The sequence below is a fragment of the Salmo salar genome, chromosome 19 (genome assembly GCF_965601325.2).
Source record: "Salmo salar chromosome 19, fSalSal1, whole genome shotgun sequence".
NCBI classification, from domain to species: domain Eukaryota; kingdom Metazoa; phylum Chordata; class Actinopteri; order Salmoniformes; family Salmonidae; genus Salmo; species Salmo salar.
The window spans coordinates 68,629,199-68,654,165 of record NC_138309.1 but is presented as its reverse complement, the minus strand read 5'-3'; the positions used below and the strand labels follow the sequence as shown (position 1 = coordinate 68,654,165).

General features: G+C 44.0%; 1 protein-coding gene across 6 annotated transcripts in view; it reads left to right on the top strand.

Annotated features, from left to right (window-relative positions):
- Positions 1–24,967, top strand: part of taok2b (TAO kinase 2b) — a 75,694-nt gene that overhangs the window by 17,267 nt on the left and 33,460 nt on the right. For all 6 annotated transcript variants that reach the window (XM_014159280.3, XM_014159279.3, XM_014159274.3 and 3 more), the window contains 13 exons: positions 140–211; positions 346–447; positions 887–932; positions 1,215–1,311; positions 1,800–1,913; positions 5,744–5,835; positions 11,536–11,629; positions 11,940–12,021; positions 12,508–12,675; positions 14,363–14,569; positions 16,298–16,503; positions 18,578–18,755; positions 19,219–19,347. In XM_014159280.3, the coding sequence (XP_014014755.1) occupies positions 140–211; positions 346–447; positions 887–932; positions 1,215–1,311; positions 1,800–1,913; positions 5,744–5,835; positions 11,536–11,629; positions 11,940–12,021; positions 12,508–12,675; positions 14,363–14,569; positions 16,298–16,503; positions 18,578–18,755; positions 19,219–19,347 (1,587 nt within the window). The remainder of the gene's footprint in view (positions 1–139; positions 212–345; positions 448–886; positions 933–1,214; positions 1,312–1,799; positions 1,914–5,743; positions 5,836–11,535; positions 11,630–11,939; positions 12,022–12,507; positions 12,676–14,362; positions 14,570–16,297; positions 16,504–18,577; positions 18,756–19,218; positions 19,348–24,967) is intronic.

Sequence of the window (24,967 nt, the reverse complement as noted above, 5' to 3'; positions counted from 1 at the left end):
TGTGAAAGAGGTGACGCTGCAGTTTATCAATTTGTCTGTGCATGCACTTGACGATGTGTGTGCGGCCAGTGGCCACTGTTAGCATGATTTCTAAATCATTTATTTTTAATGCTTCCTTACCACCTATTCCTTACATTAGGCACATGACATCCGCACCAATGAAGTGGTGGCCATTAAGAAAATGTCCTACGGTGGCAAGCAGTCCAATGAGGTATGAACACAGATTGAGTAATGGTCAAATGTACCTTGTTATAAAAAAAAAGGGTTCACCACATTTGCCATCTGTTGCAATGGCGTAGGCCAAGTTTTTTTTGTTTTAAAGCTCCTTCTTTCTCTCTTATGAAGAAATGGCAGGATATCATCAAGGAAGTTAAGTTTCTCCAGAAACTGCATCACCCCAACACTGTGGAGTACAGAGGTTGCTACCTGAGAGAGCACACAGCATGGGTAAGTGAAGCACTTCTTCAACTCAAACATGGTACCCTATTCCCTCTATAGTGTACTACTTTTGTGGCCCATAGGGCTCTGGTCCAAATTAGTGCACTATATAGGGAATAGGGTGCCATTTGGTACTGACACATGGACTGAGGGTCACTGACAAATTCACTTTCACTCATTGGTTATTGATGTTTTCGGTCAGCCCCTATTCACTCCCTATCCCTTCCCCTTGGCCCTAACCCTTCAGTGTTGGCAGATCTGAAGGGTCTGGATAGATATAAGCAGTGTAGTGGAGGAACTTGCATCATTTTTCATCCACCTTACAAATATGCAAACATTGAAGTGGCCAAGGGGAAGGTGTAGGGAATACATTTTGACCAGCTCTCCATCGCGTTTCCCCCCTTCTTGCTCCATATGTTAACCATCTCTCTCTCCTTCATTCTCTTAGCTGGTAATGGAGTATTGTTTGGGTTCAGCCTCTGACCTACTGGAAGGTGAGTAGAAAACAACCAGATGGTTTATGTTCAAGTTTACGTTCAAACAAGTACCTCATCTGATGTACACTGGGGTGGTGGAAGTAAACCAGGGTTGTGTTCATTAGGCACGTAATGGGAGAAAACGGACTGAAACGGGGAGGGACAACCTGGATTTGTCGTCAAATAAGAAATGCTTATTTTCGTTCTGTCGCAAAATGTTTTGTGTGCCCTAATGAACACGACCAAACTGTCAAAGAATGAGTGTATAACTGTTCATTTTGTCTCCCTCTGTGTGCGTAGTCCACAAGAAGCCCCTCCAGGAACAGGAGATAGCAGCCATCACCCACGGTGCATTGCAGGGCCTGGTGTACCTTCATTCTCACAACATGATTCACAGGTGAGTGAACCTCTCTCCTCCCCCACACGATGGGACGGGAAGGGGAAAAAAAGAGAGAATGAAAGAAATGTAATCCAAACATAAGCTCTCATTGTTGAATGGGAGGTGTGTCATGGATGTTTTAACCCCCCTTTTTGAACTTATCTATCCTTTTCTATCTTGGTCTCTCTCTCTTTGCATCTCTCTCTCTTCCATTCTATTTATCTCTTGCTCTCTTTCCCTCCCTCTCTCGCTTCCTCCTTTCCCGTCTCTTTTATTTTCTCCACCCCACTTCTCTTTCTCCCTCTCTCCTTCCAATTAAAAAGGCTTTATTGGCATAGAAAGTGTTACCACATACATTTCCAAAGAAAACATATTGACTTTGTGTGTGTATATATATTTTTATTTATTAACTTAATATTATTGAGTCAATGATGACGTCAATTAATGATAAGGACCCGAATACTCAATGAATAATAATGGTGTCTCCCCCCACACTTTCTCTCCAGGGATGTGAAGGCTGGTAACATCTTGCTGACCGAGCCTGGCCAGGTGAAACTGGGTGATTTTGGCTCAGCCTCCATCATTGCCCCGGCCAACTCGTTCGTGGGCACGCCCTACTGGTGAGACACTGGTCTCCTCTGTTGTTTCTATGGTCATTATTGGAAGATTGCCAACTCTATTAGTGACAATAGCGATATGATCCACAAGTAGGACAAAATACCAAGGATGTGTCCCAGATGGCTCCCTATATACTGCCACTATGACATAGGCCCTGGTCAGAAGTAGTGCACTATATAGAGAATAGGGCACCGGTCGGCAGGGTGGGCCGACCGGTGCCCTATTGATGACAGCTTTACACATTCTTGGCATTCTCTCAACCAGCTTCACTTGTAATGCTTTTCAAACAGTCTTGAAGGAGTTCCCACATATGCTTTGCACTTGTTGGCTGCTTTTCGTTCACTCTGCGTTCCTACTCATCCCAAACCATCTGTTGTGTGACTGTGGAGGCCAGGTCATCAGATGCAGCACTCATTGCTCTCCTTCTTGGTCAAATAGCCCTTACACAGCCTGGAGGTGTGTTGGGTCATTGCTCTGTTGAAAAACAAATGATAGTCCCACTAAGCGCAAACCAGATTAGGTATTTTATTAGGATCCCCATTAGCTGTTGCAAAAACAGCAGCTACTCTTCCTGGGGTCAACACAAAAGATGAAACAGAATTGCATAATACAGAACATCAGTAGACAAGAACAGTTCAAGGACAGAACTACAAACATTTCTTTAAAAGACACATGTAGCCTACATATCAATCCATACACACAAACTATCTAGGTCAAATAGGGGAGAGGCGTTGTGCTGTGAGGTAGATGTCGACCGATTAATCGGAATGGCCGATTTCAAGTTTTCATAACAATCGGTATTTTTGGCCACCGATTTGCCAATTTTTTTTATATATATATATATATATTTTACACCTTTATTTAACTAGGCAAGTCAGATTAAGAACACATTCTTATTTACAATGACGGCCTAGAAACGGGGGTTAACTGCCTTGTTCAGGGGGGATTCGTTTTTGCAACCTTCGGTTACCAGTCCAACGCTCTAACCACCTGCCTTACATTGCACTCCACAAGGATTAACAGGCTGACTACTTGTTATGCGAGGGCAGCAAGAAGCCAAGGTAAGTTGCTAGCTAGCATTAGACTTATAAAAAACTATCAATCTTAACATAATCACTAGTTAACTACACATGGTTGATATTACTAGTTTATCTAACGTGTCCTGCGTTGCATATAATCGATGCGGTGCCTGTTAATTTTCATTGAATCACAGCCTACTTCGACAAACGGGTGTTGATTTAACAAGCGCATTTGCGAACAAAGTACTGTCGTTGCACCAATGTACCTAACCATGAACATCAATGCCTAACAGGAATATTTAGACTTAGCCACCCGTTAGATAAAATACGTCACTGAAAGAAAAAAAACTTTTGTTTTCGAGATGATAGTTTCCGTATTCGACCATATTAATGACCTAAGGCTCATATTTCTGTGTGTTTATTATATTAAAATTAAGTCTATGATTTGATAGAGCAGTCTGACTGAGCGGTGGTAGGCAGCAGCAGGCTCGTAAGCATTCATTCAAACAGCCCTTCGCTGTGCTTCAAGCATTGCGCTGTTTATGACTTCAACCTGGGTGGGTATAATTTGTTGAACGTTCCAACAGGAATCTATTCCAAAAACTTTGTAAATAACAAGGTTTCCAAAAAACAACGCATACAAAGTTGTATAGCGGCAGAATAAGATACCGGGTAGGGAGTGGTCTATTTCATTGCGTTTTTCACTCATCACGTTTTTTCCGAAAAATGTCTGTCCTCACATGTCTGTTTGCCTATGGACAAACACTATTTGGCAGCTTGTTAGCTAGGTTTGTATGCGTTGCTACTTTGTATGCGTTGTTGGTTAGCAACCTTTTACTTGGTGTTTTTTGGAACAGATTCCTGTTGGAACGTTCCACAAATTATACCCACCCCTTCAAGCCTGTCAACTCCCAAGATTAGGCTGGTGTAACTGATGTGAAATGGCTAGCTAGTTAGCCAGGTGCATGCTAATAGCGTTTCAAACGTCACTCGCTCTGAGACTTGGCGTGGTTGTTCCCCTTGCTCTGCATGGGTAACGCTGCTTCGAGGGTGGCTGTTGTCGATGTGTTCCTGGTTTGAGCCCAGGTAGGAGCGAGGAGAGGGACGGAAGCTATACTGTTATACTGGCAATACTAAAGTGCCTATAAGAACATTCAATAGTCAAAGGTATATGAAATACAAATCGTATAGAGAAATAGTCCTATAATAACTACAACCTAAAACTTCTTACCTGGGAATATTGAAGACTCATGTTAAAAGGAAGAGCTGTTGGGATGGCGTATCGCTACAGAATGCTGTGGAAGCCATGCTGGTTAAGTGTGACTTGAGTTCTAAATAAATCACTGACAGTGTCACCAGCAAAGCACCCCCACACCATCACACGTCCATGCTTCACGGTGGGGACCACAGGCATAGATCATCCGTTCACCTACTCTGCGTCTCACAAAAATCGAACATTTGGACTCATCAGACCAAAGGACAGATTTTCACCGGTCTAATGTCCATTGCTCGTGTTTCTTGGCCCAAGCAAGTCTCTTCTTATTGGTGTCCTTTTGTAGTGGTTGCTTTGCAGCAATTTGACCTTGAAGGCCTGATTCACGCAGTCTCCTCTTACAGTTGATGTTGAGATGTGTCTGTTACTTGAACTCTGAAGCGTTTATTTGAGCTGCAATTTCTGAGGCTGGCAACTCTAATTAACTTACCGTCCGCAGCGGAGCTAACTCTGGGTCTTCCTTTCCTGTGGCGGTCCTCATGAGAGCCAGTCATCGTAGCGCTTGATGGTTTTTGCGACTGCACTTGAAGAAACATTCAAAGTACTTGACATTTTCCGCATTGACTGACCTTCATGTGTTAAAGTAATTATGGACAGTCGTTTCTCTGCTTATTTGAGCTGTTCTTGCTGTAATATGGACTTTTACCAAATAGGGCAATCTTCTGTATACCACCCCTACCTTCTCACAACCCAACAGATTGGCTCAAATACATTAATTAAGAAGGAAACAAATTAACTTTTTAACAAGGCACACTTGTTAATTGAAATGTGACTACCTCATGAAGCTGGTTGAGAGAATGTGCGACGCTGTCATTAAGGCAAATTCCGTATGTGTTATTTCATAGTTTTGATGTCTTCACTATTATTCTACAATGTAGAAAATAGTAAAAACTAAGAAAAACCCTGGAATGAGTAGGTGTCAACTTTTGACTGGTTGTGTGTTTGTGTTTGTTTAAAGGAACTCAGTCCGGCTTTCACCTTACTCTTGAAAGTTATAGTAGTAGAATGCACAAGGTGTAATTTTGAAATTGACTACTGCATCATCAGTTTTCTGCTTGCCATGTCAGTTATTACATACCTTTAGGGAGCTATTTATTACTTGTCAAAAATGTCCAGATCAACTAGCCCATGTCAGCTCGTTTTCTTTTAGCCCATAGATTTAGTTGTAATATTTGAGTCACTCATATCACATGAACACACATTCGACATGACAAAATGTGTAGAATTGCAGGAAATAAACTTTAAAGCCACAATGTTTTCTCCACCAACGAGAGGCGTGAACAGTTTGTCATGAACAGTGCTTGTGCCCATAGAAATAGACGTGGCGCACAGGGGGGTGCAGTATGTTCCTCAATGCTGAAAGAGGGGGCTGTGTGAAAAAAATTGGGAACCCCTGGTATAGGATGTGTTCACAAATTGAGTTCTTCCCTATATATTGCACTACTTTCTACCAGTGCCCATTGTTGGGAATAAGTTGTCATTTGGGATACAGAAATAGTAGTGTCTCACATTGGCTTCGATGTGTTTTACCTCTGTACAGGATGGCTCCTGAGGTGATCCTGGCCATGGACGAGGGCCAGTACGACGGCAAAGTGGATGTGTGGTCACTGGGCATTACCGCCATAGAGCTGGGTAAGCTAAGCAAAGGCCACATGTTCACAAGCTTTTACAGGTGTATGTACTGTATGCGTATTAGTTTTTATGCCAATACTTTGTGCTTCATTGAGCTTGCCTTGCACGATGGTAGAAATTGCCTAGACCCTGAAGTGCCAGACTGAGCCTTCTGGCACTTTGGGCAAGCACAATCAAACGCTTGATTTATTTATGTAAAATACAGTCTCATAGTTTTAACTGTGTTTCCTGTGTGATCGGTCCAGAGAAGTTCAGATTTATGCGATAGCAAGGTGTGGTGTAAACGGAGGAAGAGTCAGATTTTTATGTTGCAAAAATCTAAATGATATACACTATATATACACAAGTATGTGGACACCCCTTCAAATTAGTAGATTCAGCTGTTTGTCAATCGAGCACACAGCCACGCGATCTCCATAGCTAAACATTTTCAGAAGAATGGCTGAATAGCTCAGTGACTTAAAACATGGAACCGTCATAGGATGACACCTTTCAAACAAGTCAGTTAGTCAAATTTATGCCCTGCTAGAGCTGCCACTGGTAAACTGTAAGTGTTGTTATTCTGAAGTGGAAAACGTCTAGGAGAAACAACGGCTCAGCTGCATAGTGGTAGGCCACACAAGCTCACAGAAGGGGACCAGCGACTGCTGTAGCGTGTGTCCTCGGTTGCAACACTCACTACTGAGTTCCAATCTGCCTCTGGAAGCAACGTCAGCACAAAAACTGTTTGTCTGGAGCTTCATGAAATGGGTTTCCATGGCTGAGCAGCCACACACAAGCCTAAGATCACCATGTGCAATGCCAAGTGTCGGCTGGAGAGGTGTAAAGCTCACCGCCATTGGACTCTGGAGCAGTGAAAACGCGTTCTCTGGAGTGATGAATCATGCTTCACCATCTAGCAGTCAGACGGACAAATCTGGGTTTGGCGGATGCCAGGAGAATGCTACCTGCCCCAATGCATAGTGCCAACTGTAAAGTGTGGTTGAGGAGGAATGATGGTCTGGGGCTGTTATTAATGGTTTGGGATTGGCCCCTTAGTTCCAGTGAAGGGAAATATTAACGCTACAGCATACAATGACATTCTAGATGATTCTGTGCTTCCAACTTTGTGGCAACAGTTTGGGGAAGGCCCTTTCTTGTTTCAGCATGATAATGCCTTTGTGCAAAAGGCGGGGTCCATACAGAAATGGTTTGTTGAGATGGGTATGGAAGAACTTTACTGGCCTGCACAGAGCCCTGACCTCAACCCCATAAAACGCCTACTTGATGAGTTTGAACGCCGACTGCGAGCCAGGCCTAATCGCCCAACATCAGTGCCCGACCTCACTGATGCTCTCATGGCTGAATGGATGCAAGTACCCAATGCAATGTTCTAACATCTAGTGGAGTTCTTCCTAGAAGAGTGGAGGCTGTTATAGCAGCGACGAGGGGACCAACTTCATATTAATGCCCATGATTTTTAGAATGAGATGTTCGATGAGCAGGTGTCCACATAGTTTTTGGTCATGTAGTGTATTTAATGTTCACAGAATGTCACAAGGCCGGTTCAAGAAGGGGGAAACAAAATCCAAGCCCGGTTCATAGCACTTCACTTACAAACTGAAGATCATTTCGATAATCACCAAATGAGTCTCTTTTGTGGCTAAACTTGTCTGTCTCTCCTTTTATCGTCTTTGTTCTATATTTCTCATTTCTTTGTCTGTTCTTTCTCCCTGCGGGTCTCCATTGTTCTCCTATTTTTCTTGTGCGTAATTGTCCCCGTCCTTTCACCTGCGCTGTTAATAAGGGGTGTGTCGTTGGGGATTCCCAGAGTGGCCACGCCCTTCTGAATATCCTTGTCTCCCACACCTCTGGATGGTTCAAACACCCCCGTCCTCAGAATCAACACAGCAGGTTGAGCACCAGCCGCGACTAGGGCGTTGTGGCAGGATAGTGTGGCAGTTTCCGTGATGGTCCCCGGATCTATGGATGATAGAGAAGTTAAAGGGTTGCAAGCTGAAGAACCATCTAGTTACCCTACTGTTGGTTATTTCTTTTTTTGTGAGACGCTGCAACTTCCCAACCCAGCATATCTTACCCCCACTGACAATTTTTGTTGTTGCGCAGCAGAGATTCTGTAAGGCCTTAAGTTCACTCTTGCCTGGCTCTGTGTATATATGATGCTGGATGAGATCTGTATTCCCTGGGAGGGCTGAGAATATCTCCCAGCGTCGGTTCACTAGGGCCCGTAGGTCCTGCTCTTGCTTGTGCGTCAGCGACTTCCCCACCTGCACCTCTGTCGGGGGTTGATCTTGTTGGGCTGCGGGAAGGGAGCAGAACATAACATTTTCCATTTCTCTCGTTGTACTCCTTCATAAGGTTGGTGTAGCTGTTCCTGTCTGCCTAACAGTAATTTACAGGTTATAATTTTGCCAATACTTCATATGGACCCCTCCATTGCGCTAAGAACCTATGTTCAGCTTTCAGAATTAAAAGGAGTACCTTATCTCCTACATTAACTTTGGGGCTGGAAAGTCCTGTTGTAGGCTGTCGGTTGCGCTTGCTGCTCGCTCTCCATGTGTTCCTTCACTGTTGGCCACACTGCGGCCATCCGTTCTTGCAATAAGGTGGCATGTTCAGTCAGTTCTGTGGGGAATCGGCTGGGCTTCCCATGCCTCCTTGTTAAGGTCCAGGGATCCCTCGGCACAGCCTCCCATATAACAGTTTGAATGGGGAGAAGCCCGTTGACGACTGGTGCACCTCCCTAAGAGCAAACAGCAAGTGAGGTAATAACATGTCCCAGTTCCTCCCGTCCCGTTTCACAACTTTTTTTTTTTTAGCATTGACTTAACTGTTTTATTCAAGCGTTTGCATAAACCATCTGATATACACTCGTGCATATCTGTTTAACCTGGTACAAGGCACACAAGTCTTTCGTTATGCAGTACATGAACAGGGTCCCCTGGTTGGTCAAAATAGAGGAAAGTAGGCTGACTCGGGGAAAACATTTGAAACGCTTCAGCAAATCCTTTTAGTGGATAAATTGCACAGGGGAATGGGTTTGGGGTAGAGTGTGGCATAATTGATTACCACCTGTATATATTTGTGCCCCTGGACTGATTTGGGAGTATGACCCACCAGATCCATAGCTATCCACTCTAAGGGTGTTTCAATGATGGAGGGGAATGAGCAGGTTTCTGTAATTGAATTTGGGGACATTCTTTTGGTACTGGTCACATGACTTACAGTACTAATCTACATCACTTGTAATGCCCGGCCAGTAGATTCTACTTATGATGCACTCCTTAGTTTTGTCTACTGCCAAGTGGTCTCCCAACACATGCGAATGCGCAAGGTACAGTACCATTAAGTGCTCCAGCACTTCACCCCTTCTCTTAACCACCCAGTACAGTGGAAAGCCCTTCTTTATGCAGTAATAAGGGGGATTTTGCTCATTGACACCCTCCATGCGCTTCACTCTGCGTTGCGCCGAGACCAGGTCCGGGTCGCACAGCTGTGGTGCCAAACTGTCCTGTCAACTCATCAGTTAAATGAATGTCTTGGATGTCTATTCTCACAGGGGGCTGTGCGGGACCTTGGTCTCCTCCGTTGGAATACCTGGGCATGTGTCCTCTTGTCTTTTCTTGAAACAGCTGCCTGAGCCCCTCTGACCTTGTATTTCCTTTTCTTCCTCCCCACACTCAATCTGGGTGAAGACTTCTTCTCCCTGTAGTGCCAGTGGGACACCTTTTGGGGATGTGTTTTCTCTGTGTGCCGGGGACTGCGTTGCATTTCTTATGAGCTCCGGTGCGGGCTTGGTGGTTCTGTTTAGTCTCTCTCTAGCAGTACCGGTAAATGCTTCACCGCCTCCACCTTCATGGTGCACAGTGCCACTGGGTATATGCATGTGTCCCCATAGATACATGAGACTAACCTCTGTTCCTGACACACATCTCCCTCCTGTACTAAGTGTGACAGAACAAGGGTAATCCTACTACCTGAGTCGAGCACCCCTTCTGCGTCCTGTCCTTGGATTTCCACAGGTACCATCATGGCTGGGGCTCCCTCTGCGGTCCAACACTGTGGGTATAGATTACATGGATGCACGCCCTTTTTACCGGAGGCATGGATTCATCATTAAGGGGACACTGCCATGGTTCCTGCCTTTCTACTGAGTTTTTCCTAGCCACCGTGCTCGTGCTTCTACATCTGCATTGCTTGCTGTTTGGGGTTTTAGGCTGGGTTTCTGTATAGCACTTTGTGACATCGGCTGATGTAAAAAAGTGCTTCAAATCAATTTGATTGAAGTATACCTGAGCTCCTTACATCAAAAATACTCTCTCACTGACCTTAGGCGGATACCTCCTTGGTACTGGTTCGGGGAATGTTCCACTGGGCTCTCTCGCCTCCGGTTCAGGTCTCCCCTGGGGCCTTTCCGGCGGCCTCTTCAGACTGGGCTTTGGTACCGGAGCGGGCCATCTCTGCTCTAGACGTGCACACCAGCTCCGTGGTGGCTTGGCAAGTCTCTATTAGCTGGACCAGCTGATCTGCTGTCTGGGGGTTGCCTTGCCATACCACTCCAGTGGGAGCTGTCCATCACCGGTTTTTCGATGACTTCCCCGGTTCCTTTTTTTTTTTTTTTTTTTGGTTCAAGTCAGCTGTGTTAGTTGCCGCATTTGGGCTCTCTGATGCATTGCTATTGATGGTCCACGCGTGGAAACGCTTGGTCTGTGCCCGTGGATTCAGACAGTAACGAGAAGATTTCGGCCTTTCATTTATTATAGTCCTCTGCTTCTGCAGAATCCAGGTTGAAATATGCAGCCTGCCCAAGCCCAGACAGAGGGAGCCGGCATCCCTGCCCACCGCTGCGGGGCCCTTAGTTCTCTTACTGCTGACCTCTCGAATGAAAGTAGATAGTCCTCATTGTCATCCTGTTCTTGTAGCCTAGGTATTTGGGTCCCCACTCCAGGCTTACTGTTCTTCCCTGCCTGAGCCAACCTGGCCACTTCAGTTCTCAAGAGGTCTGTGCCTTTCTTTTGCGCAATTGGGCACGAAGCCAACTGTTTTAACAATGCAGCATCCATTCTTAATATACCAAAGTAACTCTGTCACCACTTCTAGTGCCTGCGTTTTCCACCACTGATCAGTCCACAGGGGTTCTGGTCTATGTGGTAGCGAGGGGTGGTGTAAACTGAGGAGGAGTTGCAAAAATCCAAATTATATATTTAATGTTCACAGAATGGCACTCAGCCGGTTCAACAAAATCCAAGCCTGGTTCAGAGCACTTCACTTACAAACCAAAGATCCTTTAGATTATTACCAAATTAAATAGTCTCTTTTTTGTGGCTACAGAAATCACTCTCACAAGTTCTTCCTCTTTTAAGCCGTTCTTTACCTTTGTCTCTCAATGTCCTCTGTCCTTTTATCTTCTCTTCATTCTATAGTTTTCCTTATTTCTTTGTCCCCCTCCGCATCTCCATTGTTCTTCTCTATTTCTTGTGCGTGTTTGCCACTGTCCCTTCACATGCGCCAGTAATAAGGGGTTTGTTCAGGGGGGATCTATGATGTCGACGGGGATTCCCAGAGCGGCCCCGCCCCTCTGACTCCCCTTGGCCCTCACGCCTCTGGATGGTTCACACCTGTATTTTATGTTACAAATCTGGCCTTGAGTGTGTTTGATGCTGTATGTCTCCTGAACTTTGTCTCTGTCTCTCTATGCAGCGGAGAGGAAGCCGCCTCTGTTCAATATGAATGCTATGAGTGCCTTATACCACATTGCCCAGAACGAGAGTCCTGTTCTGCAGTCCAATCACTGGTGAGCCACTGACTGAGCACGGAGGAGGTTCTTGTGCCCTCTTTGTTTAGTGTCAATATACTTTCTGGGTAGCCTGGTCCCAGATATGGTTGTGCTTTATAGCCTTCAATGACAATGACCTTAGGACTTACCACAAACAGATCTGGGACCAGGCTACTTTCTGAGAACAATATGAGCCATTGGTGTAGATCAGGGGTGTCAAACCTATGGCCTGCTGGCAAAATAAGTTTGACACTCCTGGTGTAGATGACTACCGTTTTTATAGTGCGACTGTGAATAGTTTCTCGTTGTTTGGTCTCGTCCTTTTCAGGTCTGATTATTTCCATAACTTTGTGGACTCGTGTCTGCAGAAGATCCACCAGGACAGACCTACCTCTGACGTGCTGCTGAAGGTAAACGCTATCTCTTGGTCTACGTTTCCTCTTTAAAAATAAAGTTATTCGATGCTTAAGAAAATCGAAAGAAGGCAGTACACAAACATGTAGAAACCAAGGAATGGCCATGAACTCTTTACCCGTTAATAATATCAGAGGTGGCCTAAAGAGGTGCTGTGATTCCTTATTCTCATAATGGCAAAGAAGCTTCTCTTCAATGGCTCCAGTTTAAAGTGAACCTTAACTTGCCAACAGCGCCAAGTGGCACCATCAGGTAGAAATTGCGTCATTACAACCAGAATTGGTTGAACGCTGTAATTGGGTTTCAAAGATCTCATTGCAACCAGTTTTCCCAGCTAGGCTAATGGTTGACGCATTAAACCAACAAAGATGGCATTGATTGACATGTCATTACAACTAGACATTATGTAATTCCAACATCAATTTGACCAGTTTTGCCTGCTGGATTAACCTTAGAACCCATTCTCCCTTCCTCTACCTCAGCACCATTTCCTATGCAGAGAGCGTCCTCACACGGTGGTGATGGACCTGATAGCTCGCACCAAAGACGCGGTGCGGGAGCTGGACAACCTGCAGTACCGCAAAATGAAGAAGATCCTTTTCCACGAGGCCCTCAACGGGCCCCAGCCCGAGGGAGGGGAGGAGGATGAGGTATGAGGAGTGAGGAAGGGAGGTGGTGGTAAGGGGGTGTGATGAGGGATGGGAGGTGGTAAGAAGGGAGGTGGTGGTAAGGGGGGTGATGAGGGAGGTGAAGGGGGGTGTGATGAGGGAAGAGGAGTAGGTGGTAAGCATGGAGAGGAGTTAATGAGGGTGGGAGGTGGTAGAAAGAAGGGAGGAGGAGAGAACTGGCAGGTTGAGAGGAGAATGGGAGGTAAGGAGGGAGGAGAGCAGGTAAGGAGGGAGGGGAGGATGAGAGAAATGGCATAAAAAGGGAGATAACGAGGGATAGGGAGAGACGGTGAACTTGGAGAGGCAGTAGAGGGACGTACAAAAGAGAGATGGCGGTGGGGGAGAAAGAAAGCGGGGAGGACATGGAGATGTTACGTAGAGGGAGAAAATGAGGAGGCAGTAGGGAGAGAGGAGAATAGTAACAGTTAGCCGAGGATGATGTAGGACCAGAACCAAACAAAAGGATGATGTGTTGAGTGAGGAGGGGAAGACAGACTACAGAACGCACTGGTCTTAAAACCTCGTAAGTATCGGACCCCTTTTTTCAATATTCACCTAAAATGACATACCCAAATCTAACTGCCTGTAGCTCAGGACCTGAAGCAAGGATGTCCATATTCTTGAAACCATTTGAAAGCAAACACTTTGAATTTTGTGGAAATGTGAAATGAATGTAGGAGAATATTACACATTAGATCTGGTAAAAGAAAACCTTGTTTTTTTGTATTTTCTTTTTGTTCCAGCTTTGAAATGCAAGAGAAAGGCAATAATATATTCCAATTGAGTTGCAATTTAGATTTTGGCCAGCAGTGTCTGCGCTTTCAGATTTGATCAAGTGAAGAATTGCACTACTGCCCAGTAGTTTGTATCAAGTTTGCCCAAATGTGCCGAATTGGTCAATTGATAAGTACATAACTGTAGAAAACATACATTTTGTATTACCATATAATTTTTGTACGTTTACACACTCCAGGAATGTCATACATAATGGATCATTTAGCTTATACACTAACATTCACAAATCTAGATGGCGGGGTGGGTGTGGACCAGAGACGGCAGGGGTTCAAACTGTAGAACCCAGTTCCTACATTTGAATATAAAAATATATAATTTTTTTTTCAAACAAAACAATGCTACATTTTATCTATGGGACCCTCAGGATGACAAATCAGAGCAAGATTACTCAATGTAAGTACATTATTTACATTCAGAGGTGGATATATCAAACCAGTTGCCGTGATATTATTATTTTTTATTTTTTTATTTTTTGGTGCACTCCTCAAACAATAGCATGGTATTTTTTTTCACTAATAGTTACTGTAAATTGGACAGTGCAGTTAGATTAACAAGAATTTTAAGACATGTCTATGTCCTGGAAAGTTTGCTGTTACTTACAATTACATTCTAGTCACTTTAGCGCACGTTAGCATCAACCGTCCCAGTATAGGGACACCGATCCTGTAAAGGTTAATTTAGAGGAAGAGGATTGGGCTGTGGATTTGAACTGCATCTGAGAGTGCGTTTTTTTTTTTAGGTGTGTGTGCGGGGGGGGGGGGGTTGTGTGTTTGTAGGCAGTGTTATGTGTATGCAGGCGAGCTATGCATTTGTGTGTGCGTGATCGTGCTTATGTTATCACCACTTCTCCTAACCACCGTCCCTTTGTCTCCAGGACGTGGAGCAGTACATGCTGCGGACAGGTACCGTCAACAGCATGGAGAGCTCCCATTCGCTGCCTTCCATGTCCATCAGCGCAAGCTCCCAGAGCAGCTCGGTCAACAGCCTGGCGGACGGTTCTGACGACAGCGGCGAGATGGCCATGATGCAGGAGGGCGAGCAAACAGTCACCTCCAACAGCTCAGTCCTGCACAAGCCCCTGGTCAGTTGGGACTTACCTTTAGACATTAGTCACAGCAGTGTTTCCTTTAGACAACCTTTTCCAAGGCGGGGGGCATAAGATAAGACCCCCCCCCCAATTTTCCCAAAGCATCACCCAAGTCCTATTTCACAATTTTGTCAGTATGTAAACACTGTGCTGTGTGAGGTGGGTAAACGATTACTACACTGAACAAAAATATCAACGCAACGTTTAAAGTGTTGGTACCATGTTTCATGACATGAAATAAAAGATCCTAGAAAATGTCCGTACGGACAAAAGTGTTTCACTCAAATTCATTACGCAGGTGCACCTTGTGCTGGAGACAAAAGGCCACTCTAAAATGTGCAGTTTTGTCACACAACGCCACAGATGCAATTGCCATGCTGACTGCAGGAATGTTCACGAGCTGTTGCTAGAGAATTTGTTTCTCTACCATAAGCCGCCTCCGATGTCATTATAGAGAATTTGGCAGTATGCCCAACGGTCTCACAACTGCAGACCATGTGTAACAATGCCAGCCCAGGACCTCCATATCAGGCTTCTTCACTTGCGGGAATGTCTGAGACCAGCCACCCGGACAGCTGATGAAACTGGGTTAGCTAAATTGAATAATTTTTTGCACAAACTGTTAGAAACCGTCTCGGAAGCTCATCTGCGTGCTCGTTGTCCTCACCACGGTCTTGACCTGATGCAGTTCGGCGTCGTAACCAACTTCAGTGGGCAAATGCTCACCTTCGATGGCCATTGACACGCTGGAAAAGTGTGCTCTTTACAGATGAGTCCTGGTTTTAATTGTATCGGGCTGATGGTGTCGTGTGGGCGAGCGGTTTGCTGATAATGCTGTGGGACTATTCTACAACTCTTCTCAAACCATCGTATTATGCTACTCTCATCACCCCACTGGGAACCATCGACCTGGCTGGCTAGCCTATCTTCAAAGAAGCATATTCGAGAGCGAATGGAAGGAAAATAAACTCCGTAGTTCTGTTCAGGACTACGCAACAAGTCACCGGACAACTACACAGGAGAACAGTAGAATACTTGTTGGAAGCCTTTTGGACAATCGGAGCCTTACAAGCGTGCCGCGAAAAGGCCCAACTCCCTTGGAAAAAATCTGCATGAGTCAGATGGTCACACCAGATACTGACTGGTTTTCTGATCCACACCCCTACCTGATGCATATCTGTTTTCCCAGTCATGTAAAATCCGGGGCAGCAGCTAGCCTAGTGGTTAGAGTGTGGGCCAGTAACCGAAAGGTTGCAAGATCGAATCCCCGAGCTGACAAGGTAAAAAATCTGTCGTTCTGCCCCTGAACAAGGCAGTTTAACCCACTATTCCTAGGCCGTCATTGAAAATAAGAATTTGTTCTTAACTGACTTGCCTAGTTAAATAAAAGTTAAAAAAAGATATATTGGGTCATAAGGAATTTATTTCAATTGACTGATTTCATTATGAATTTTAACTCGGTAAAATCTTTGAAATTGTAGCATGTTGCATTTGTTCAGTGTATTTAGCTAGATATGACGATTGTAAAATACCGAAGGTGAGCTGTTTTTTGGGGTGTATTTGTTGCGCTGATTCTAAACTGTAAATTATGGTTTTACCTCCATTTAGTTTACCACATAAATGGCTCACTAGTGGCTAACTACCTATTCTTCCCCCACCTCCAGATTGATTCCACAATGCAACACGTGATTTACACAAAAGATTTCTCTCTCTCTACATCAGAGCCATGACAACATCTACGACGACCCCTACCAGCCCGAACTGGACGCACCGCAGCAGCCCCCGTCACGGGGTGAGGGAAGAGAAGGTGGCCGGCGGAAGGGACACCGCAGCCGAGATCACTTTGCCACCATCCGGACAGCATCGCTGGTGACCCGGCAGATCCAGGAGCACGAGCAGGGGTCGGCGCTGAGGGAGCAGATGTCTGGGTAGGAGAGCTTTTATGGAATGACCAATAGAAAGGGCCCATCTGTAATTAGAAGGCAAAGGATTGGCTAGTCCATGGAAATCAAGATAATTGATTTACTCCAGTCATCATTCACCTTTCAGTTAACATTGAGCAAAACAATCTGCAAATTCATCCGCTGTCACACGCTGGATGTGGTTATGTACAAGTAATATGGTACCGGCCTCCCGATTGGCAGTGCTAGCCGATCGCAGTGCAAGCTGTGCCTCTAGAGATTCTGGATTCGAATCCAGGCTCTGTCGCAGCTGGCCCCGACCGGGAGACCCATGGGGCGGCGCACAATTGGCCCAGCGTTGTTAGGGGAGGGTTTGACCGGCAGGGATGTCCTTGTCCCGTCGCGCACTAGCGACTCCTGTGGCGGGCCGGGCGCAGTGCACGCTGACACGATTGCCAGGTGTACGGTGTTTCCTCCGACACATTGGTGCGGCTGGCTTCTGGGTTAAGTGGGCATTGTGTCAAGAAGCAGTGCAGCTTAGTTGGGTTGTGTTTTGTAGGACGCACGGCTCTCGACCTTCGCCTCTCCCGAGTCTGTACGGGAGTTGTAACGATGAAACAAGATTGTAACTACCAATTGGATACCACGAAAAAGGGCTAAAATAAAAAATGGCATATGGTACCAATTTAAACATTTGTCCAATTACTTATGTGAATTTAAGTGAATTTGTCCAATTACTTATGACTTCTTCACATGGGAGGACTAGATGCATAAAGTGCTTACATTTCTCAATGGTAAAACATGTTTGAATATACTCAAATAAACGTTCTGTACTGTCACCTCATGAAACGTTTGATCTCAAATAGAAAATGCTGGAGAATAGTCAAATGAAACAATTTAGCTTCATTGTCCAAATACATATGTAGGGGAGTGTACTAATATAGTATTTTTCAGAGGTACTCACTACTAGTATTCTAACGATACCAGAATGTTGACTTCAATACTGATACCAGGGTTAGTATCACGATACTCGATACCAAAATCATCCTACGGGACCCAAAAAATTAAGTGGAGAGCAGGATTGTGGTTTTCCCCTTTCTTTTCTTTTTTCTGGTTTAACCCAAAATCACACTTTAAAAATAGAAAAACAACAACATTGGAAGTTTTAACTCCACAACAATGCTTAGACCACGTCGGGGACCACTTTTGAGGTCTGGGAATAATCGTAAGTTAGATTTTTGTTTTGTGTAGTTACCCTTTAATTCAAGTGGCATGCACTTAACACTCTTGTTTGGTTAGCAATGTTTTATGTAGTGCACGTGATGTAGTTTGCAAAACAAATGGCCACTGGATTGATGCAGATAATCTTGATTCTGCCAGGAAGGCATAGGCTACTTTGTTGTTAGCTTTTAATTCAAGGTTTTTGGGGAAGCCTTTTCATCTACCCGGAGACGGTTAACATTTGCATCGCTAACGGCTACACAAAGTGGTAGACATACGCGAACCATACACACATGAACAGGTGCATTTCCGTGCCGTTACCTCATCAGAAAGTTGCAGGGAATAAGAATCACTAATGCATTCTGTTCATGTCTTATGATAAACTTGGGCAAATTAATACATTCAAAGTTCAATACATTTAGTTTATTTCCGAATGTAAGACCTATTTGATAGAATAACTGAAAGTAACAGAGCCATTTTTCATGTAGTATTGAAGAAGTACAGATGTTTCGGTGTATCGTACAACACTATTTGCGCATAGATCTAGCCACGCTGTGACACACAAAATGGATATCTATCGGCCATAACTGGTTGAAATTATTTGTAAAAATCATTACAACCAAATGACAACATATGGGTTGTAAACTGGTTTTAATGATGCCATTTCAACCAGCTTAGCCCACTGGTAATAAATGTTCTAAATTCTCATTCGTGGTTAGAAAGCAGTTCATGGAACTATGTAAAACCGACCGGCGCAGTTGGCTGTACTGGTTGTCAAAATATCTGAATCGGGCTGCTTAAGTAATTGCCAATTCCACTTGGCTGTACTAGTTTTTGACATACTTTTCTCGTGTCCATTCCTCCTTTTACCCCTTCCCAGGTACAAGCGCATGCGGCGGCAGCACCAGAAGCAGCTGATGGGCCTCGAAAACAAGCTGAAGGCGGAGATGGATGAGCATCAGCTGAGGCTGGACAAGGAGTTGGAGAACCAGAGGAACAGCTTTGGAGGGGAGGGGGACAAGTTGAGCAAGAAGCACCAGGCTATCCTGGAGAAGGAGGTAAGGGAAGAAGGGAGGTATGGATCAGGAGCGAGGTAGGTGGGGACAACTTCAGCAAAAAGCACAAGGCAATCCTGGAGAAAGAGGGGTGGAGGGATGGGTGGGGTGAGGGGATGGGGACAAACTGAGCAAGTAGCACAAAGCCATCCTGGAGGGATAGGAAGGGAAGGAGGAGTGTGAGATTGGGAAGGTGGGGACAACCTTAGCAAGAAGCACCAGGTTGAAGAAAGAGGTACAGATGGGGGGGGTTGAACAGGAGTGGAATGAGATGGAAGGAAACGTTGAAAGAAAAGAGGAAAGGGTATTGACTACGGCGACACGGGGCGGCTATCCCAGGATCTCAATGTACATTTGTAGGCCAAAGTTTTAAGTAGATAGTCAAGCCGTATTTTAGCTCTAGAATTTGGGGGGGGGGTTAGCTCTATTCTTACCCAGCTTATGGCCTTGTGTGGTTGGTTTTCAGACCAAGGCAGCCCTGGCTGAGGAGAAGAAGTTCCAGCAGCACATCCTGGCCCAGCAGAAGAAGGAACTGACCAGCCTGCTAGAATCCCAGAAACGCCAGTACCGCGCACGCAAGGAGCAGCTCAAAGAGGTACAGCCACACTGCAACCATACTGTAAATACTCATCAACTATACCGCAACTACACACTAACCATACTGCAATTACAAACTAACCGTACTGCAATTACTCAATCAACCAATAATCTATCTACTAGGGCTGCACGATATTGGCAAAAAATCTAATTGCCATTTTCTTGACGAAATATTGTAATTTGACATGCAATCTAAATCAAAACACTTGGGTTAGCTGTTTGAATCATAGAAATGGAATGACTTCTATTAAGAAGCAAAGTGGAAAGCAGCATCATTCTTGTTTGGAACAATCGGTTGACTGCATTTGATCTAACAGAACAGCATGTGAACGTAAAGTGAATCTAACAGCTAGGATGGCTTGGAGTTTGTGGGAAGCAGCTGCAAGAGGAGACAACTTTTTTTTTTCACTATAAAAACAGACATTACACACTGCTGAGAATACGTTTCGAAATATTGCGTGCAATATGGATATTGCACATGTCCGTATTGTGATAACTTGTTTTCCTTTTTTTTTTATATACAGTACCAGTCAAAAGTTTGGACGCCTACTCATTCAAGGGTTTTTCTTTATTTTTTCTATTTTCTACATTGTAGAATAATAGTGAATCATGTAGTAACCAAAAAAGTGTTAATCAAATGAAAATATATTTGAGATTCTTCAAAGTAGCCATCCTTTGCTTTGAAAGGAAGACCTGGAGTTACCTCTGCTGCAGAGGATAAGTTCATTAGAGTTACCAGCCTCAGAAAATGCAGCCCAAATAAATCCTTCAGAGTTCAAGTAACAGACACATCTCAACATCAGCTGTTCAGAGGAGACTGCGTGAATCAGGCCTTCATGGTCGAATTGCTGCAAAGAAGCCACTACTAAAGGACACCAATAAGAAGAGACGTGCTTGGGCCAAGGAACACTAATGGTTGCATGGCTAGCAATGGTAGCATGGATACGCCATCCCACCTGATTTGCGCTTAGTGGGAGTATCATTTGTTTTTAATCAGGACAATGACCCAACACACCTCCAGGCTGTGTAAGGGCTATTTGACCAAGAAGGAGAGTGATGGAGTGCTGCATCAGATGACCTGGCCTCCTCAATCACCTGACCTCGACCCAAATTGAGATGGTTTTTGATGAGTTGGTCCGCAAAGTGAAGGAAGGCACTTACTGGCTGCTTTATCACATGTGGGAACTCATTCAAGACGGTTGGAAAAGGATTCCAGGTGAAGCTGGTTGAGAGAATGCCAAGAGTGTGCAAAGCGGTCATCAAGGCAAAGGGTGGCTACTCAAATATACACTGCTCAAAAAAATAAAGGGAACACTAAAATAACACATCCTAGATCTGAATGAATGAAATATTAAATACTTTTTCTTTACATAGTTGAATGTGCTGACAACAAAATCACACAAATAATCAATGGAAATCCAATTTATCAACCCATGGAGGTCTGGATTTGGAGTCACACTCAAAATTAAAGTGGAAAACCACACTACAGGCTGATCCAACTTTGATGTAATGTCCTTAAAACAAGTCAAAATGAGACTCAGTAGTGTGTGTGGCCTCCACGTGCCTGTATGACCTCCCTACAACGCCTGGGCATGCTCCTGATGAGGTGGCGGATGGTCTCCTGAGAGATCTCCTCCCAGACCTGGACTAAAGCATCTGCCAACTCCTGGACAGTCTGTGGTGCAACGTGGCGTTGGTGGATAGAGCGAGACATGATGTCACAGATGTGCTCAATTGGATTCAGGTCTGGGGAACGGGCGGGCCAGTCCATAGCATCAATGCCTTCCTCTTGCAGGAACTGCTGACACACTCCAGCCACGAGGTCTTGCATTAGGAGGAACCCAGGGCCAACCGCACCAGCATATGGTCTCACAAGGGGTCTGAGGATCTCATCTCGGTACCTAATGGCAGTCAGGCTACCTCTGGCGAGCACATGGAGGGCTGTGCGGCCCCCCAAAGAAATGCCACCCCACACCATGACTGACCCACCGCCAAACCGGTCATGCTGCAGGATGTTGCAGGCAGTAGAACGTTCTCCACGGCGTCTCCAGACTCTGTCACGTCTGTCACATGTGCTCAGTGTGAACCTGCTTTCATCTGTGAAGAGCACAGGGCGCCAGTGGCGAATTTGCTAATCTTGGTGTTCTCTGGCAAATGCCAAACGTCCTGCACGGTGTTGGGCTGTAAGCACAACCCCCACCTGTGGACGTCGGGCCCTCATACCACCCTCATGGAGTCTGTTTCTGACCGTTTGAGCAGACACATGCACATTTGTGGCCTGCTGGAGGTCATTTTGCAGGGCTCTGGCAGTGCTCCTCCTGCTCCTCTTTGCACAAAGGCGGAGGTATCGGTCCTGCTGCTGGGTTGTTGCCCTCCTACGGCCTCCTCCACGTCTCCTGATGTACTGGCCTGTCTCCTGGTAGCGCCTCCATGCTCTGGACACTACGCTGACAGACACAGCAAACCTTCTTGCCATAGCTCGCATTGATGTGCCATCCTGGATGAGCTGCACTACCTGAGCCACTTGTGTGGGTTGTAGACTCTGTCTCATGCTACCACTACAGTGAAAGCACTGCCAGCATTCAAAAGTGACCAAAACATCAGCCAGGAAGCATAGGAACTGAGAAGTGGTCTGTGGTCACCACCTGCAGAACCACTCCTTTATTGGGGGTGTCTTGCTAATTGCCTATAATTTCCACCTGTTGTCTATTCCATTTGCACAACAGCATGTGAAATTTGTCAATCAGTGTTGCTTCCTAAGTGGACAGTTTGATTTCACAGAAGTGTGATTGACTTGGCGTTACATTGTGCTGTTTAAGTGTTCCCTTTATTTTTTTGAGCAGTATATTTTAACACTTTTTTGGTTACATGATTCCATATGTTATTTCATAGTTTTGATGTCTTCACTATTCTACAATGTAGAAAATACTAAAAATAAAGAAACTCTTGAATGAGTAGGCGTCCAAACTTTTGACTGGTACTGTGTGTGTGTTTATTTATTTAATAACAAATATTGGACATATAAAGAGAGAAATTACAAATTGAACAGACATCATTTTGTCCCCCTATACTTAGTGAGACACCCCCCTCCCCTTAACAAAAGCAGCATACATGCTAAAATAAATTAAACATACAATTAGAGATAATAATATATAAATATACAGTGTCTTCAGAAAGTGTTCACACCCCTGGACTTTTTCCACATTTTGTTGTTACACAGCCTGAATTTAAAATGGATTAAATTTAGTTTTTGTCAGTGGCCTACACACACTATCCCATGTCATATTTTTCAAAATTTGTTGTGAATTAAAAATGAAAATCTGTCTTCAGTGTAAGTATTCAACCCCTTTTATGACAAGCTTGAATAAGTTCATGAGTAAACATTTTCTTAAGTCACCAAATGAGGGGACTGTGTGCAATAATAGTGTTTAAAAAAAATATATATATATATCACTACCTCATCTCTGTACCCCAGTCGAGCTGTGAATTTCAAACAGATTCAACCACAATGACCAGGGAGGTTTTCCAATTCCTCACAAAGAAGGGCATCTATTGGTAGATAAATATAAAATAAAAAGTAGACATTGAATACGCTTTTGAGCATGGTGAAGTTATTACACTTTGGATGGTGTATCAATACACCCAGTCACTAAGATACAGGTGTCCTTCGTAACTCTGTTGCCGGAGAAGGAAACCACTCAGGGTTTTCACCATGACGCCAATGGTGACTTCAAAACAATTAGAGTTTAATGGCTGTGCTAGGAGAAAATTGAGGATGGATCAACATTGTAGTTACTCCACAATACCAACCTAATTGACAGAGTGAAAAGGAAGCCTGTACAGCATAAGTATTACAAAAAATGCATCCTGTTTGCAACAAGGCACTAAAGTAATACTGCAAAAAATGTGACACAGCAATTAATTTCTATTTAGGACAAAAAGTTATGTTTGGGGCAAATCCAATACAACACATTACTGAGTACCACTCCATATTTTCAAGCATATTGGGGGCTGCATCATGTTTTGGGTATGCTTGTAATCGTTAAGGACTGGAGTTTTCAGGATAAAAAAGAAACAGAATGGAGCTAAGCACATGCGAAAACCTGGTTCAGTCTTCTTTCACAAGACACTGGGAGATGAATTCCCCTTTCAGCAGAACAATAACCTAAAACACAAGGCCAAATCTAAACTGGAGTTGCTTACCAAGAGAGTGAATGTTCCTAAGTGGCCGAGTTACAGTTTTAACTTAAATCTACTTGGAAAATCTATAGCACGATCTGAAAATGGTTGTCTAGCAAAGATCAACAACTACTTTGACAGAGTAGACAAAATTTGAAAAGGATAATGTGCAAATGTTGCACAATCCAGGTGTGGAAAGCTTTGTGACTTAACCAGAAAGACTGACAGCTGTAATCGCTGCCAAAGATGCTTCCACAAAGTATTGACTCGGGTGGAAGTACTGTGGTGGAATATTCTATTGAAGTGATAGACTTTGTAATTTTTTTCAAATAATCATCTTTATTCAATTTCGATTAATTATTGCAATAATTAAGACCAGTCAGCCCAAAAGTCAGACCTTAAATTCATCATCCAATGTCTCGGCTTTCTAGTGAGGGCGATCAAACCACACTAGACAGTCAGAACTGAGGTCAGAGGTCATTCAAACCCTTCAAATAAGTGTTTCTTACTATATTAGACTAATGAAAAACAATTAAACGTTTCATCTCAGGTTTACAGTAAGTTTCTATTACATTTCTTATCAAAATAATTTACGTGTTTAATTAAAACTCTGAAAATAAAACTTCTGAAAATTCTGTGTGCCCTTTTTAAGATACCCAAATGAAATAGAACTCACAATAAATCAGACATAGTAAAAACACCAACAAATATTCATAAGTGTGTGGGTTCCTGCAAACCATATGGTAAAAACAAACAAAAATGGCCAGGCCTTTATTTAATTTGGTAGTTGACGGCCTAATCCGGATACATTTATACTAACTACACTGCAGAATTTCACTCACTGCTCTCCCAAGACCATAGCCCCAGGAAACATTTCGAAGAGAGAAAATGACTACCCACATTCTCCTGGAAAAGAGACAAAACAGTTATTTAGCATAAGGAATCAGTGATATTTGATCCATGGCATCTATTAAAAATTTGTTAGAGACGTGGTCTCCTACATCTCCCTTAACATACATACTGTAGTGTACTTCTGTCAATCCTGGAAGAAAGAATCCTACTCAAGACACATCAGATAATGTTTCATTAAGTGGGATCGACCCCTTATAAAATAAACAAACCCATATTCCCTTTCCGGTAATCTAAACATTGCAACCTGTTGTGTTAATTTAGTAAAAATATAAACTTGTGGTTTAACAAATCTAGAACCTTCAAAAAGTTAGTGCTGTCTCATCAGCTTAATATTTAATACTTATTTCAATCTACTTTAATTACTGGACACTGTTCCACGTAATGAAAACGGATTCTAATTTTAAGATGCATAAACTAACTGCTCAAATTCACTTGTGTTACCTAAATTATGAAACCCAGCAACAGTAATCAGAAATGATCCAAGAACGTTTCTCATACCTCTACTTCAAATGTCCCATTGCCCTCGC